At 39.0% G+C, this 16,141-nt stretch overlaps 1 protein-coding gene across 1 annotated transcript in view; it reads left to right on the forward strand.

The window, feature by feature from the left end:
* The window catches only part of LOC119421588 (protein phosphatase 1 regulatory subunit 29), a 3,727-nt gene extending 1,044 nt beyond the window's left edge, over positions 1-2,683 (forward strand). Inside the window, exon 2 of the mRNA XM_037688932.1 lies at positions 171-2,683. Coding sequence (XP_037544860.1) covers positions 171-2,678 — 2,508 coding nt within the window. The 3' untranslated portion in view covers positions 2,679-2,683. The remainder of the gene's footprint in view (positions 1-170) is intronic.
* The last annotated feature ends 13,458 nt before the right edge of the window (positions 2,684-16,141 follow it).

Here is a 16,141-nt window from a genome sequence, read left to right on the forward strand (position 1 = left end):
ATAGTCATCATTTAGAACCCAAACATCAAATGCATTATAATAAATTTCAAATAAATGAACTAAATTAAATCTGTAACGAGAACTAAAAATTACAACATTCTTTATGAGTTCAATACTGCAATTTTTAATAAAGGGATAAAACTAACACAACGCCTGTTTTTGTATTTCAGGTTCTTCAACTGGGCTACAACAAGTTGACAAATTTAACTGAAGCTATGATGAGAGGGCTCGGACGCCTGCAGAACCTCTTCCTGCAGCACAACCTAATTGAAGTTATTGCCAGCAATGCATTCTGGGAGTGTCCCAGCCTCAGCAGCATTGACTTGACATCTAACAAACTCACTCGCATTGACCCGTCCACATTCACAGTTCTCAGTCGTCTGTTGGTGTGTGAATTGGCTGCAAATCCATTCCACTGTGGCTGCGACCTTTATGGCTTCCTGACCTGGTTAGAGTACTTCAACAACGTGTCACACACCTATGACCGCCTTCAGTGTGAGACTCCCCGAGAAATGTTTGGCTACCCCTTACTAAGTCCCTTTACTTCTGGTCACGGTGGCCGAAATGCCAAAAACATTTTGCACCATCACTGCAGAGATGGCGTGATGATCCCAGGAATGACATCTCTCCCACCAGATCTAGACGGTCCTTCTGGGATTGGACCAGAGATGTTTGCTGGAGTGGGACCTTATTACCTTCAGCCCACCACCTCACCCTCATCTGTTGATGATGGTGTCAGTCCCAGCATCAAGCTCCATCATGTTTCGTTTTCAACAGCCTCTCTCATTGTGAAGATTCCAAAACCTTTCAGCAAAATGTATATCCTGACACAGTACAATATTACATTTGTGTCGGATGTTATGAATTTGAAAAACAAGAAGGAGTTGATCAAGCTCCAGAAGCTAAAACCTAACAACAATTATACCTTCTGCGTAGCCTCCATCCGCAACTCACAACGCTATAATCACACCTGTCTCCAGTTTTCCACTCGGGGTCAAAATTCAGATGATTTGGTGCCCTCATCTTCAACCACTACACACTACATAATGACCATTGTAGGTTGTCTTTTTGGCATGCTTATTATTTTAGGAATTGTCTACTATTGTCTACGCAAGAAACGGATGCATGACGAGAAGAAGAAGTCTATCTGTGTCAAGAAGACTATACTGGAAATGCGCTATGGTCCAGAGGTGGCAGCAGCAGTGGCCAATGATCCATCAGCAGTCCATAAGCTGCAGGAGCAGTCCAGGGAGCACCATCAGTATCAACACCACCATGGAGGAAAACTGTCCACCTCATCAAGCTCTGGCATGCTCCATTCAGCCAACACCACATCTTCAAGGCTCTCTTCTATCCCTCAAGTGGAAAAGCTAGCTAGTGCTTTCTCAGAAGCCATGGCTACTAGTAAAGGAAACTATATGGATGTGAGAACTGGAGGAGCAGGGATGGACAGAGTGGGAGATGGTGGACATGGAGGGAGGAGAGGGGATGACATGAGGGATGATGATGGAACTGATCTTGGCGATGACTCGGACGATGATGGACATGGCTCCGCTTCAGAGATCTCCACAATTGCCATGGAAGTAGACAAAGTAAATCAGATAATTAACAACTGTATAGATGCTCTGAAGCTGGATGCAGCAGCAGTTGCTGCTTCAAGCACTTCAGCTAACCCTACTGCTTCATCTAATCCCACCTCCCCACCACCAACTAGCACGTCCTCTCTTACTCGTGGCCTAATCCCCATCTCCTCCGGGGTGACAGAGTCATGTCAGAGTCACACTTCAAATAAAATAGCACCACCTCCACCACTTCCTGCATTAAACACTCCCCTCTCTGAGCGCCCAGGGATCAGTGGTGGTGGCTTTGTTGTTTCTCCCCCCTATAGGCACCCACCTCCAGCTACTGCTGCACGTCCAATTCAAAGGCAAATGAGTGCAGATGCAGCTGTTGTGATGGCAAATGCTGTTAAGAAGCAGAGCAGCACCACATCTTGTGGCTCCATGGGTCGAGACAGGGACAGAGGAGCAGCTAGGGTGTACAGTTTGGATGTTCCTGAACCAAGAAGTCCCGATGCCTGTAATCAACAACAGCTGCAGTTCCCAGACCGAGCCAGTCCTGTGGGCTGTGGGGAGCCACTGGAAAGGCTACCATTAGTGGGGAGTGGGGGTTGTGGTGGAGGGGGTGGTGGCGGTTGCGACAGTGGTGGTGTTGGTGCCCAACATCAGGACAATCAGAAGTCACATCACTACCATCAGCAACAACAAATACAGCAGCAGCAGCAGCTGGAGGTGCAGCAGGACTACCACTGCTCGGAGCACCGCCACTCCGTCCCGGCTCTCTACTACCAAGGGTCACACCAAGGCTCCCCAGCCCAAAGAGTTTCTTTTCTAAAACCTTTGACGCGTTCCCGCAGGGACGCAGCATCATATTCCCAGCTTTCCCCTGCTCGCCACCACACCAGTTACTCTGGATACTCTTCGAGTCCAGAGTACTCCTCAGAGAGCTCACTGCGGATCTGGGAGCGTTTTCGTCCATACCGAAAAGGCCCGCGTGACGAGTCTTGTTATGTGACGGCTGGAAATGCTCTTCGAAAGAAGGTGCAGTTTGCTAAAGGCGAGGACCTACATGACATTCTTGATTATTGGAAGGGTGTATCTGCTCAGCAGAAGTTGTGACTGGGGACCAGAGTTGAGCACCATGTGAAATAAAGTTTCAGTACTTATTTTCCTGATCAGCCCAAGGGCCAGTGAAACCATTTGAAGTTTTCAAGGAGGAAAATGTAGGTCAAATGTTGCCTTTGGGGATTTTTTTTTTCCTTTTTTGGCATGCTAGGTATATAGAATATTGTGCTTAAAGCAAGAACTCTGAAACTGTGCCTGGGATCGGAGAGTCATTACAGTGTTTTGTTTTACACTTCTTGGTAGCACTTTTACATTCTTATTTAATGTTGTGGATTTGAACTATTATACAGGGAACAAATGCAAACTTTGTAATTTAGTACTTTTTAATCTAATCATGCTTTGGGATCTTTTTTTTCTATTTATGAGTGCCATGTTTCATCTCAAGCTTAAAGTTTGTTTGATTCAATATGTTTCCTGTTGTATGTTGGATTCTACATCCATTTGCAGCTTCTCAAAGAATGGTGAATTTGACGGGATGGAATGGGTACAATCAGTGTCCTGTTATATTTGACAAGGCACAAAGTTATTATTTATGTACAATTTTACTGTAGTCCCTGTCCCTCTAACACACATTTTAAGGCTGATATTTTGCATTCCCAAAGCAATTGCTTAAAAAATGAAAGTGGCCGATAAGAAACAAGTCAAACAAACAAGGTTTAGGTTGCATAACAGGAAAGGTATGATGAGCAACAACATTTAGGAAAAAGGAAGAACTACTGCCAAAGTTTTAAACATGTTTCTAAATACCATTTTACATGGTTTTGCAAGTCTATTCAGTAAAGAATGAGAGACTGAATACAACTGTGGCCATATCTAGAACCAGAAATTAGAACAATTTAGTGGAGATTATTTCCCTCAAAGGGAAAGGTCAGATATTTTGTTGTTGGGTTTTGCGAGGAATAAATGAACAAAATATATTTACTTGTTCATAGCGCTCTAAAAAAAATCATAGTTTAGAGAAATGAGCTTTAATTCGCACTGAAAAGATGAGCTAATGGTTAATATGAGTGTCAAATCTCATACTGCTGCCATCTTAAAACAACAGCTATTTAAATGTTTACGCAAAAATCTGTTTCACATGACATTTTTATTGTTATTATATTCCTGAAGGAAGTACCAAGGCTGCACAGGAAGTGCTACAGATAGCTTTATTTTGGTCTTGGCCCTGCTTGGACTAGCCATTAGCTCATCAGTCCAGAGCTATCTACAACAGGTAAGGTATTAAATGTTCACAACCTTTCCACAAAGCTGCTCATCCAATGTTCTTAATTATCGCTGTGAGTGGCACTTTTCTAAAGGTTTTATTGAGATGATTTAATTGTGTATTAATTACAGTGATGAATCAGCTTGTACTGTGTATCTTTACAAAAATCTGCAAGAAATGTGAAATGCAGTGTATGTGACGTTGACCAAGAGAAACTAAAGGCAAAAGAACGAGGGAACGTAAAAACAATCAGAGCGATACAAATATTTGAGTCTAGAGTGAATGTAAGTGAATTAAAGCATTGCTATGGGGAGATCTGTTGTCATTGTTTAAAATTAGTACCACAGGACATTCCAAATCCTTTCTCTAACATTAAAAATGAATGAGGCACAGTGGAGAAAGGACACTTTTAATTACTGCCAATGTGTCTGCTCGTTTCTGGAAATCAATGCTATTGTTGTTTATAATTGATATCCTAATTAACTAACTTGTGACAGGCATGTCCACTTGCACTTTATGCCTCATAATTGTGTGTGTAACTGTTTGGTACACAGTGGTCATTGTAAGCAGGTGTTGGCATGCCTTGTCGGATTATCTTGTATATGCCCAAACTGACAGAAATTATTATTTGTTGATATTTTGCCCTGTGGCTGGTTGTCTGAGTCTGAACAATGCTAGATTATTAACGGCATGTACAAATGTACAGATGTCATACATGTTCATTATTTTTTCCTCACAGTCTGTATCACAGGCATGTGATGACCCTTATATCTACAGCTCTTCTCACTAACACAACCATTACATTGTCCTATTTTATATTTTGTATAGAAACATCAACTTTTCTTGCTTTTTCTCTTGAAGTTATCTACGTGTCATATCCCTGTATGATGTGTCATCAGCATTCAGATTTCCTGTCATCAGAGAAATCCAATCCTCAAAATGTGAATGTTTAAATTGTGGCTATGGTTCCCCATTTTACTTCAAAGCTGTCATGTTAAAAAGAGCATTTCAAACTTTTTTCCAATACTCACTTCTTTTTCGGCTCTTTCCTGCTGCCACAGTTCCAATGAAGTGACAATATGTGAACAGAATGCTGAACGCAGCCTGCTCTGATGTTTTTAAATTGGAAACAGGAGAAATTATCTTTCATGCAGGACATGAGTCCAGAACGCATACAGTATTTTAGTTTGTATTTTACCCTTTTTGCTTCAGCTGCTTGACTTTTAGCACATTATTTAATCTCATGAATGAATGCAAGTTGAGCAGGATGTGTACAAGTATGGCAGTGTAACTCAGAAATTATTTCTTTTTCCTCTTTGTAGTTGCTGAATATCTTTTCTTGTTTTTATATTCTATTTTAACAAAATAATTGTGGCTACATTCAGGGTCAACATTCAGCTCACTGTGGTGTTTTAGTACTGGTATATCTGGGATACGCCACTGTTTAACGTAGAGATCTTTCATTTTCTGCTGCTCTTTTGTTATTTAAAAAAATACCATTTTCCCAAAAAATGCAAACAATTTTCACCAAATCTAGGACATTTTGGAATTTAATTTGTATTTTCCTGGTATCATTTAAAAGCCTCTCTGACCAGACAAAAGATACACAAAGCGTTTGACCCAAAACAGTCTCAACTGCCATTACAAGTTTACAGAAATCGAAACAGAGAGTTAGTTTAATGTAGTTCGATTATCATTCCAGGAGCCATTCATCTTCATTTCTGACAAAATATAGTTAAATGACTGAAAATGCTGTTTGTTACTATTTTCACAGATGACTTACTTTGCTCACATTTCCACACGTGACAAAACTGTGTACTGTGCTATTCCTGTTTAATCTTTTCTTTTTTTTTTGGTTATAATGGCTTGGGATTCTTCACTATGTCTGTATTTCACTACAAACTACAAGACTTTTTTTTTTTTTTTTCCAGTTTCAGTCTGTTATCTGTAGTGGTGTACTATAAAACAAAACAGTCAATACACAGGTTAGTTGCTCCATCTTGGGAAAAAAAAAAAAGTGAACAATTTTAAACTTGCGTTTATTTGACAAGTTATTTTTACAGTGTAAACAACGTACATTTTAAGATCAGCCTAATTCTCAAACATGGAATTGTTGTAATGCTTTAATACTGTTCTTTATTTATTGTCTCCAACATCCTTTAATCGCTCCCAGTTAAAGTGAAACAACTCCTTGATGAGTAATCAGCATCATTTCGAAATGTATTCACAGGCATGATGTACCAGCGTGACTTTTTGAACATTCAACTCCCTCTAGTCTCCCTTGCTCTTTCTCTTTCTCATTCAAGAGGAGTAGACGATAGAAACGCTGTGAGTCAGAATGATTCACACGTTGACTAAGCTAAAATGACTTTTTTTTTTCCTGTGAGGCAGGTAACGTTCAAGGTTCTTGGGTGGAAAAGGGCACTGAGCGGGATTGTGGCTGAATGCAGGCAGACATCTGTGATAGAAGATGTGAAAGCATGGCGTCACTAAACATTTCTATGCATGAATCAGTGCTTAGCTTAACTAACGTAATGAAAGAATGAGATTAGAACTGATTTCAGGAAATCTAACAAGTAAAAGCAGCTCATTTTTAAAACTTTCAGACTTACATCTTGGATTAATACTAATGGAGGTGTCAGCGCTGACAGTTTAATTTGATATCTTTTAGTCTTTTCGTCTGTTAAGTCTCTTAGCTTTTGGTGAGGGAAATTAGCCTGAGTGGATAATGTGCCATATTTGATTAGTTAAAAACTGTCTTTTCATAATAGCCACAGAACGGCTTGTGGAATAAAATTTAACACATGCCGTTTTGTGTGTGTCTGCTTCTCAGATGTGCATTTGCCTAAGTCAGCTGAAACAAATGAAACATTTGGCTGATTTCCTGCTTATCATTGTTCAAGGGCTGAGCACTGCCATTGGTTTCTTTTTGATTGCCAAGCACTAGTAAAATGAAGAAATAAATACTTTAAAAAAATGTAGTTTTTCATTTTATCTTCTCAAAGGTTTCTCACTTCTTTTAGCAATGTCATAAGAATGTATTCGGCTCTATATGTTACCTTTAAATAATCTGGTTTCTGAGCAGAAGATTAGGTGAAAATCCCATCACTGAGCCGAGCTGGGCTAAAGGTTTGCCACCTGATTGGACCCACTTTCCAAAGATGGTGCAAAAGACTTAATCTGTGAAATATCTGTGAATTTTGTATACAAGATTTAAAAGAAAACAAGAATAATGACAATGGTAAATACTTCTATCAATGTTTTTTTTTACTCAGCCTGATCTCTTGATACGTCTGCGTGCTGTCTGGTTTTCATTTGGTCGGTCGTTTAACTCGTTTTCGGGGGAATCCAGGGATTAATCTTAGCTTGCAACGTGTCATAAAGGATCAAGAACAGAGGAAGCTTAACTTTGTGTACTACATTAAAGAAAAAAAAGTTATATTTGCATGATTCCTGTATTTTTTGAGAGACAAAAAAATATATTGTTGTGTCCAAAGAGTGAACGTACATTGAAAACAAACAAAAATAATAATAAACTGTGGGGACTGAGATGTTGAGCATATTTGATTTGAACGTTGAGTTATTGCTGTTTCTTTTAATTGGTTTTTCTCAGTATATTTCTGTTTTATTTTATCATCCTGGCTAACTGACTTTGATTTGGGTTACTGTATTGTAAACCAACACCTCATTTATTCTGATCAGTGGCTGGGTACATTACAACAAAGGGGCTAATATAGTTTAGTTGTAACAACATGCTCGAAAAATTTTGTGGATTATTCTCTGTGGCAAATGAAAAAAGCTGTCTTTCTGGCTTAAAACAGAACATTTCTCTAGCTTTTCCTCAATTCAGTTTTTTCTTCTGATTAAAAACATATCACAGCTTAAAAAGAGTGTCCTGGATGGATGTTGGCTCACCCAGTGGCTAATGCGATGGTCTGAACCTAATCTCAATCCATCAGTTCAGTCAGTGGTAAATTAATGCAGCATCAGCAGCTCCACCCTGAGCTGCAGCGCTCTTGTTGATAGCTCAATGAATTATTGTCATTCCTCCTTTCCGGGTCTTAGCATAACAGTTCAGATCTGTCAGTGGAAATATGAACTATTTGTATCTTACCTGTTATTAAATGTCTCTTTGCCTGACCAGATTGACGAGCTAATGGCTAGTCAGACGCAGTGGTGTTGTCTATGTGATATGCGGGCATATGGAGTATACTCACTAGAAAAGCTTAAGAATTTCAGTATATCCACTTAAAAGTGCCCAATGAGATAGATCAATAGGCACGTGTCATTGATACGTTAAACAGCAGTTAAAAGTTTCCAACAAGCTGTCTGTATGCAACATTTGTTTATTACATTTGTTTATCCATCGAGTTATTGTATAATTAATATTAATGTACTTACTACTTAATACTTTAAAATGTTTTGGTTTGATACAGTTTTATAAATTCAATAACGTGTTTTTAATGCAAAGCCAACTGTCGTACAAAGTTTGTTGTACAGTTATTCAAATATGAGCATCAGAGAAAATTGGAAATGTTCAATGTGCTTAAAACTCTAAATAAATTGACGATTACATTGTAGTAACTGGTGTACTTTGGTTTCTAAACACAGTATACGGACCGACCGCCGTAAAGTTAGTTTTACGTTGGACGCTGGACATTCGCACTCGGTGGCTTCAGTGGTGTCCAACGCCCAATGTAAAACTAACTTTACCGCGGTATACCCACTACAAAAATGTAGACTACACCACTGAGTCAGAGCTTCCTTCTTAAAGTAACTTCAATCTTGAAAAATTACAATAGCTCAAAAAAAAAAACCCATATATAAATGTTTACATCACTGTCACTTTGCTATTATGGTCACTTACGTCAGATTTGATGGTTCGTGAGAAGCATAACTAGCCACAGCTAGCTGTAGCACTTCTGCTGCAAACTTGGGGCACTCCCATCAGGAATATCATAACAATTCAGCTGGAATAATTGCAAAATTTTAAATGTAAGTTTATGAAAAAGGTTTTACAATAAAATTTACACAAATCATTATGGTTAATGGACTGTACTTATAGCGCCAATACGCTTTACACTACAATCTGAGCCGTCACATTCATACAGCACTCTACCTACAGGTATGCAAAGCTAATCTGAATCTGTAGAGGCTATGCAGTGTTTTAGATCACATTCATGGGACACACATCAGTGGCAGTGACGGGTTCGGCGTCTTGCTCAGGGACACTTCAGCAAGTGACTGCTGGTGGAATTGAACCCCCAACTCTCCAACTGGAGGACAACTGCTCTAACCACTCAGCCACAGCCGCCCCATTATGACCATTTTCAGGCCAAAGTTCTTTTAAATGGCAGCCATCCATTTCTTGACTAGGCCTCGCTCAGACTAGCTGTTAGCTTGATGATCCTGTCATTAACTCCATTATGCCGTGTCCATTCAAGGCACTATCTACAACAGATAAGATAATAATTCTTCATAATCTTTCCACAAAACCCCACTTCAAAAGATTTGAACTATTGATTTTAAAGCCTGGTTGTTCCCAAACCGAATGTGGAGCCCAGATGACCAAAACCTATAGAGGAGTCTTTGTATCAATAGCAAAGAGAAAATCAAACGAAGTGACCCTTGGGGAAATTCCAGTCATCAGCTTATCCTATTGGCCGGTGTTACATCAGGCAGCCTGTTTGTGGAGTTATTTTAATTACGGGAAGCTGCACTGTAACCAGATAAGTCAATTCTTCTTTATTAGCGCTGGAGGCTAATCTGTAATTCAGAGCTTTTATTTCTCTCACCCCTCACATCCGGGGCAGTGAAGCTTGCTCAGAGGGTTCCACTGCGGCACGATCAGATGCATATCAGTGTCAGGGGTCTGTCGTTTAGATCAATGTTAATGTTTTCTGCCCTCGCAGGCAGCAGCAGTCGGGTATTCATTGCTATTCCGAACACACAGTCGAGTTCTGTGGTACCCAGCAGAATGATTAGCCTTGGCAGCGCCAGAGATTTAAAACTCAGCAGCTGACAAAAATGGCTGTCACTTTGTTGGAAGATGGCAGAGAAGGGGGGGCGCTTGAGACTTACAGAGGAAATTTAGATGTCTGACTGATTGGTTTGTATGCTAAAAGTGTCCTGCACATACACACATTTAATGTTAAGTTTTTGCCTCTGAGAACAATCGATGCAAAATCTTGGCCTAATAAAACACACGATAAAGAACTGACTTGGTGTAAGAGAATCACCGCCCTGCTCAGTCAGTTTCCGTTGACTGGATTTCTGCCGTGCTGCTAATTCTTTAAAGCCCAAAGATACAAGCTTTCACTTTTAATCAACACTGCGTCATAAAATCTACACAAAATACTAAAGTTAAATGAAAACTGTGCCTGTTTAGGTTGGTGCACCACTGCAGTGTTTCTGCTGTGGCAACAGTTTTATAAATATTCTTATTGTCTCGTTGTAATAAAACATTTTCAGATGATTGGCCTCATGTTCTCTAACAAGTCAGTAATAGAAAAGCAGCAAAAGCCCCTTGATATTAGCAGTGATCACATGCCTCTACATTAGGTTTTGCTCTAACACAACATAATTACTGTGGTAACAACCTGTAATCTGATTAAACAGCAGAAAGAGTCAGAATTCATGTTTTATCACAATTAATTACTCTCTGCTGGGGTGACATTCTCAACGTTTGTTCTTTAAAAGCCAGGGCTGCAAAGCACCATCATTGTGTCAAATCAGAAGTCTTGTAAGTGTGTCCTTTTACGAATTGAATGCGACTCGCGCCTCTGGTTTCATCAACTCCAATAGGGAAGGACCAGATAAAAGGTTTGGACTGATGGACACAAATCTCAGCTTCCTGCTTTTTCTCGTTCTTTATCTGTTGCTGATATTAACATGTTCTCTTTCACTATTTCTGTACAAAAGATCTATTTATATATTTACAATACATTTTGTTACAAAAACAATAAAAAAAATCTAGATGTTTGTGGTCTTTTTCTTCTCCTGGACAGATGATGTGTGGATGTAACATGCCAGTTTGAGGTTTGTATAAATGAATGGGTCATGTAATGCAGTTGTTCCTTTAAATAAATGGACTGCTCAAACTAATAAAACCCCATGACCACTTGAAGAGCAAAAATATAAATACAAATAAAGTTTGAGTCATTAAAATAGCAGTGATTTTCACCTCGGTCTGATCATTAAAATGGTCATTTAGATATTTTAAATTAGACTTAGTATAAATTTATGAACAGCTAATATCTTACCTGTTGTAGACAACTTTTTTTTAACTTCATTTTGGAGAAACAGTTCAGTTATGAATGGGCCAATGAGCCAACAGCTAGTCTGATTGGGAACCAGATCAAATTATTCCTGTAAGAGCTGTATCTCAATCATCCAGGTAAATAAATTACAAAAAAAAGTTAAACTGTGTCATCTGGACCAGTGGTTCCCAACCCTGGTCCTTGAGGAACACCATCCTGCATGTTTTAGTTGCTTCTCTGCTCCAACACACCTGATTTGAATGAATAAAGGATTAAACAGGCTTCTGCAGAACTTGAGGAAATAATTAAATCACTGAATCAGGTGTGCTGGAGCAGAGAAATGACTAAAACATACAGAAGGGTGTTCCTCAGGGACCAGGTTTGGGGAACCACCGATTCTTCTTGGAAGAATCTTCCAAGAAGGCTCTGTCCAGATGATATGGTTTAACTTTATTTTTTATTTTTTTGTCAAGATTAAGTACTAATGCAACTGTCTTCAACAACTTTAATCTCAAAAGTAAAAAATAAGGTTCATGTAAACACTGTTTTATAAACCTTCACCTTGCTGTTAATTCACAATGCAAGGTTATTTTCACAAAAATACAACAACTCTGCTTAAACAGTTCCAGGATGGACCAGAAATGCTACACTCTTATATCATGCTCAAAAATCCTGGTAAAAATTCAACAATGTTCAGTCAGGTCATCTGGACAGTTTCTTTTTTTTGCTGAGATGTTTCATCCTTCATCCAAAGGACTTCATCAGTCCGAGGAGCCACAAGCAGCACACTCGCACAGTGGGAAAAAAAAAAAAGTTTTCTGGTGATAAGATGGTTTCTGGGGCCCACCTTCTCCCCCATCAACTCCTCTGAGGCATCCATGCCAAAGTGGTTCAAAATATCAAAGTCCATGCTCAATAATCCAGGTAAAAAACAAAAACCTGTGAACTTTTGATTAGAATATTGTGTAATTTTACCTGTAAAAACATTGTTAATTAACATGTGAAACTCATTTAGTTAATTTCCTCTATGATTTTAAAACCTTTTTCTAAATGTTCAATTGGGCTAATGGATTTACTGTCTAGGGTTAACATGTGCAGCACGGTGGAACAGTTGGAAGAGTTGCTGCCTCTCAGCGAGCAGGTTACCCCAGTTCAAATCCCGGTCCGGGGGCCTTTCTGGGTGGAGTTTGCATGTTCTATCCGTGCATGAGTTGGTTTCCTCCAGGTACTCCAGTTTCCTCCCACAGACTAAAAACATGCATGTTAGGCTGATTGGTAACTCTAAATTGTCCCTAGGTGTGAGTGAGAAAGTGAATGGTTGTTTGTCTTGTTTGTCTCAATGTGTCCCTCTGATGGACTTGGACCTGTCCAGGGTGTCCCCCACCCCTCGCACAGTGATAGCTGGACATGAGCACCTGCAACCCCAAAAGGAAGAAGTGGGTAAAGATAATTGATGGATGGATGGGTTAACATGTAAAAAAGCACAATACATGGGGTTGTCAATTAAAATAGCTAAATGCTACTGCTGATGCATTTGGGTGTTCCATAACCAACCTGCATAATAATTTATTTTGGAACATTCAAAACCAGGGAAAATAAAGTCCTCCACGTCTAGTTTTAGTTAGTAGTTCATAATGTGTTGGCACATTGTTTTCTGATCTGACTAAAACAGAAAAGACAAATCTCAAAGCACAAAGTGCAAATCAGTCTTTACATAATCTGAATTGTTGTTGCTGAAGGCTGAAAATTCAGCCTTCCTGGTTGGATTATCCATGCCTGTCTAATGTTGAATGCATGAAATCATTTATCATTTTCTCTCTGCACCATCTCCCCCTTTATCCCTTATTTATTCCATTTTCCCATTGCTTTTCTGCCCATTTATTATGAAAGTAACTATTCTCCTTATTGTGTCTGCCAGCTTTGCTTTTCCCACAGCGTCTCTTTTTGCCTTTTTTAATCACTCACTCCTTTCCTCTCTTTACCCTAAACCCCACTTCAGCATTGTTGCGATATCTCCCCTTCTGGAAAACGGTTAAGCCAAACTTGGCATACAGAGCCATATTCCATACTTCTAAACATGCATAACTCCCAAAACATTCATGCTGAGCTTTTTATTGTATCTGGATTAGTACGGTGGATTAATATAACATTCTCATGTTACTAACGCAGAGTCCCACCCAGCACGTCATTATAAAACTGTGAATGTGACGTTTTATTTAAATAAATTTAATAATGTTACGTCACAGTCATCACCTGCCGCAGGTGACATTCTTATGTGACAATTAAATGTCTTCCGCATAACGTTTACTGGGCTTAAAGTAACATATATATACATATATATATATATATGTATATATATGTGTGTGCGTGTATATATATAGAGAGATATATACAAGAATGTTTAAACTGGGACTAAAATAACCAAAACTGAACCCATTCTTTAGGCTTTTTAACCAAAATAAAATGAAACTTTATAAGAGCAAAATGATATAAAACCACTACACATGTTTAAAAATTACACGGTGTATATTTGCATGGAACACACTAAAAGTCAATTCATTTTGTTACATATCCATTAAGACAATGACCCCCAACTCTAATAGTTTAGCTGTTTTTAAACATTGTTTTCTAATCTCCATCCTGCTAAAACAGCAAGAATCCCAACAAAAATGGTGACAAACCCATATTGAGCCACTCACTACATTAATGCCAATATTAACCGCTTATCACATGGCAAAATAAAATCATTCTGAGCCTAACTATTCCTTTGAAATCCATTAAAGATATTGTTTTCTTTGAGAGTTAACCACCATCGTTCAATAAATAAATAAAAAAAACTATTCAGAACAAAATGAACTTTAATGGCGACAGAGTCAGGAGAAAGACGGATCGACAAGGAAAAATGAAACAGCTTAAAGCTCACAAAGCAATAGTGAACATGCACAATGCAAATCTGTTGTCCAATGCACGAACTGAGGCCTGGATTCATCAATAAATTGTACATGTTATGTGGGAGCAAATTAGTATTTTGTGCATTGATTTGATTTCAAAACTGCTCTTAAAGTGACATTTGAGCCTCTTCTTGTTGCATACCAAACCGTCTTTATGCTCTGGCACAGTTCTCCTCAATTAAATGAGATATTATCTATGCATTTAGAGGAAAATCTCTTATCTATATAAAAAAATAATAATAAACTCACACAAGCTAAAAGCACTTGATTCTCAAAGGTTAGAGCTGTGTATGACACTCAAATCACAGGGAATATTTACTGTCTCCTGATGACAGGTGGTATTTGCATCTTTGGAGAAAGACAAAGGAGGGCATTCACAAAAACAGGGCAGGCATGTCAGGGAAGGTATCATTCTCCCTGTGGGCCACTGATGAGTGTCAAGACATTTATGCATCTACAAATGAATTCTCATAAATGTGTGCACTATCTTGCTGTGTTTAATATTCAGAATATAACACTTGGCGATTATACAACAATTCAACAAACAGTGTCACATCCAGACGTTAACTAACAGAACCCAAAGTGATTATCTCTCTGGATAATTATTTCAGTATTTCGCCACCCTCATGGACGTGTTGAATGACAGGGATTTTTTAACTGTCAGCATGTTTACAGTTGTTGAACACTTCATATTAGGTTGTGTTAGTAAAACCTTCCACTAGATAGATTCTTCATGCAAGACAAACTCAATCTTGGAAATCAGTGCATCCTCATTAATTGGTTCTATTCTTATTGCATACTGTATGTTGTAAATGAAAAGGTTAGTTTTGTGGGAAATGGGGGTTTATTTAATTAGTTGTGGCCATGGCTCAACGTGATACAACACACTGCAGTGGCTGCATAAAGACAACCCTCCATGTCTTGTGCTAAAGCTGACAGCAACATGGGCAGAAGGAGTTTGCTGCAATATTATTTAAAAACAGCAATAACCAGAGGATTTTTTTTTTTTTTTTTTATCCCTCCAGAGAGATATTGACAGCGCTGCGTTGGGTTTCACACAGCTAAAGTGCCACAAACATGAATGAAGCCCAGAAAGCAGCTCCTTTCTCTCCTAATGGTGTGAAGTGGGTGTGAATGTCAGATTGTCAGTTCCAGACAGTCACGGATAATGAGTGAAACAGACACCTTCTGTCCAACTTTGGAAAGATGTTGTAGGATGGGGATTTTTGAAACCATTTAACCATCTGAGGACATTTTTACTGGATGTGAACAGGGCTTCATAGTATAAATTATACGAAAAGTTTAAATTGTTTTGATGAAACAGCCATCCATCCATTATCTTTGCCCGCTTCTTTCTTTTTGGGTTGAAGGGGTCACTGGTGTTCATATCCAGCAATCACTGTGTGAGAGGCAGGGGACACCCTGGGCAGGTCTCCAGTCCATCACAGGGACAGAAAGAGACAAACAAGACAAACAACCATTCGCTCTCTCACTCACACCTACACACAATTTAGAGTTAACATTCAGCCTAACATGCATGTTTTTGGTCTGTGGGAGGAACCAGGAAAATCACTGTAACTCTTTAGTTGGTGATTTTTGACTTATATGTGCTGCTGATTATCCATGCTGCTGATCTCTTGCCTCTAAACTGCTGTATTCATAACCATCTGCTCACTTACAGACTCATGTTCTGGCTGCTATTCAAGACACCATATACTTTTACATTATTTGTGTTTAGCTTATCTTAGATTCTCGTATGCTGTTTCTTTTTATACTTTATATCTTTGCTATATTTGGATGTACTGGTAACTGGGACCTTGAGTACACAGTTTCGTTCCACCTCATGTATCACATGTGATGCGAATGACAGTAAAGAAACTTGAACCTTGAAGCCCAAGTACCCGGAGAAGCATGCACGGAGAGAACATGCAAACTCCACCTGAAAAGGTCCCCCTGGGTTTGATCCACCGACCTTTTCGCTGAGAGGCAACAGCTCCAACAACTGATCCACCGTACCGCCCTCAAACATACATGGTTTATTTA

Source organism: Nematolebias whitei, chromosome 15 (genome assembly GCF_014905685.2).
Source record: "Nematolebias whitei isolate Nwh7 chromosome 15, NemWhi1, whole genome shotgun sequence".
Taxonomy (NCBI): domain Eukaryota; kingdom Metazoa; phylum Chordata; class Actinopteri; order Cyprinodontiformes; family Rivulidae; genus Nematolebias; species Nematolebias whitei.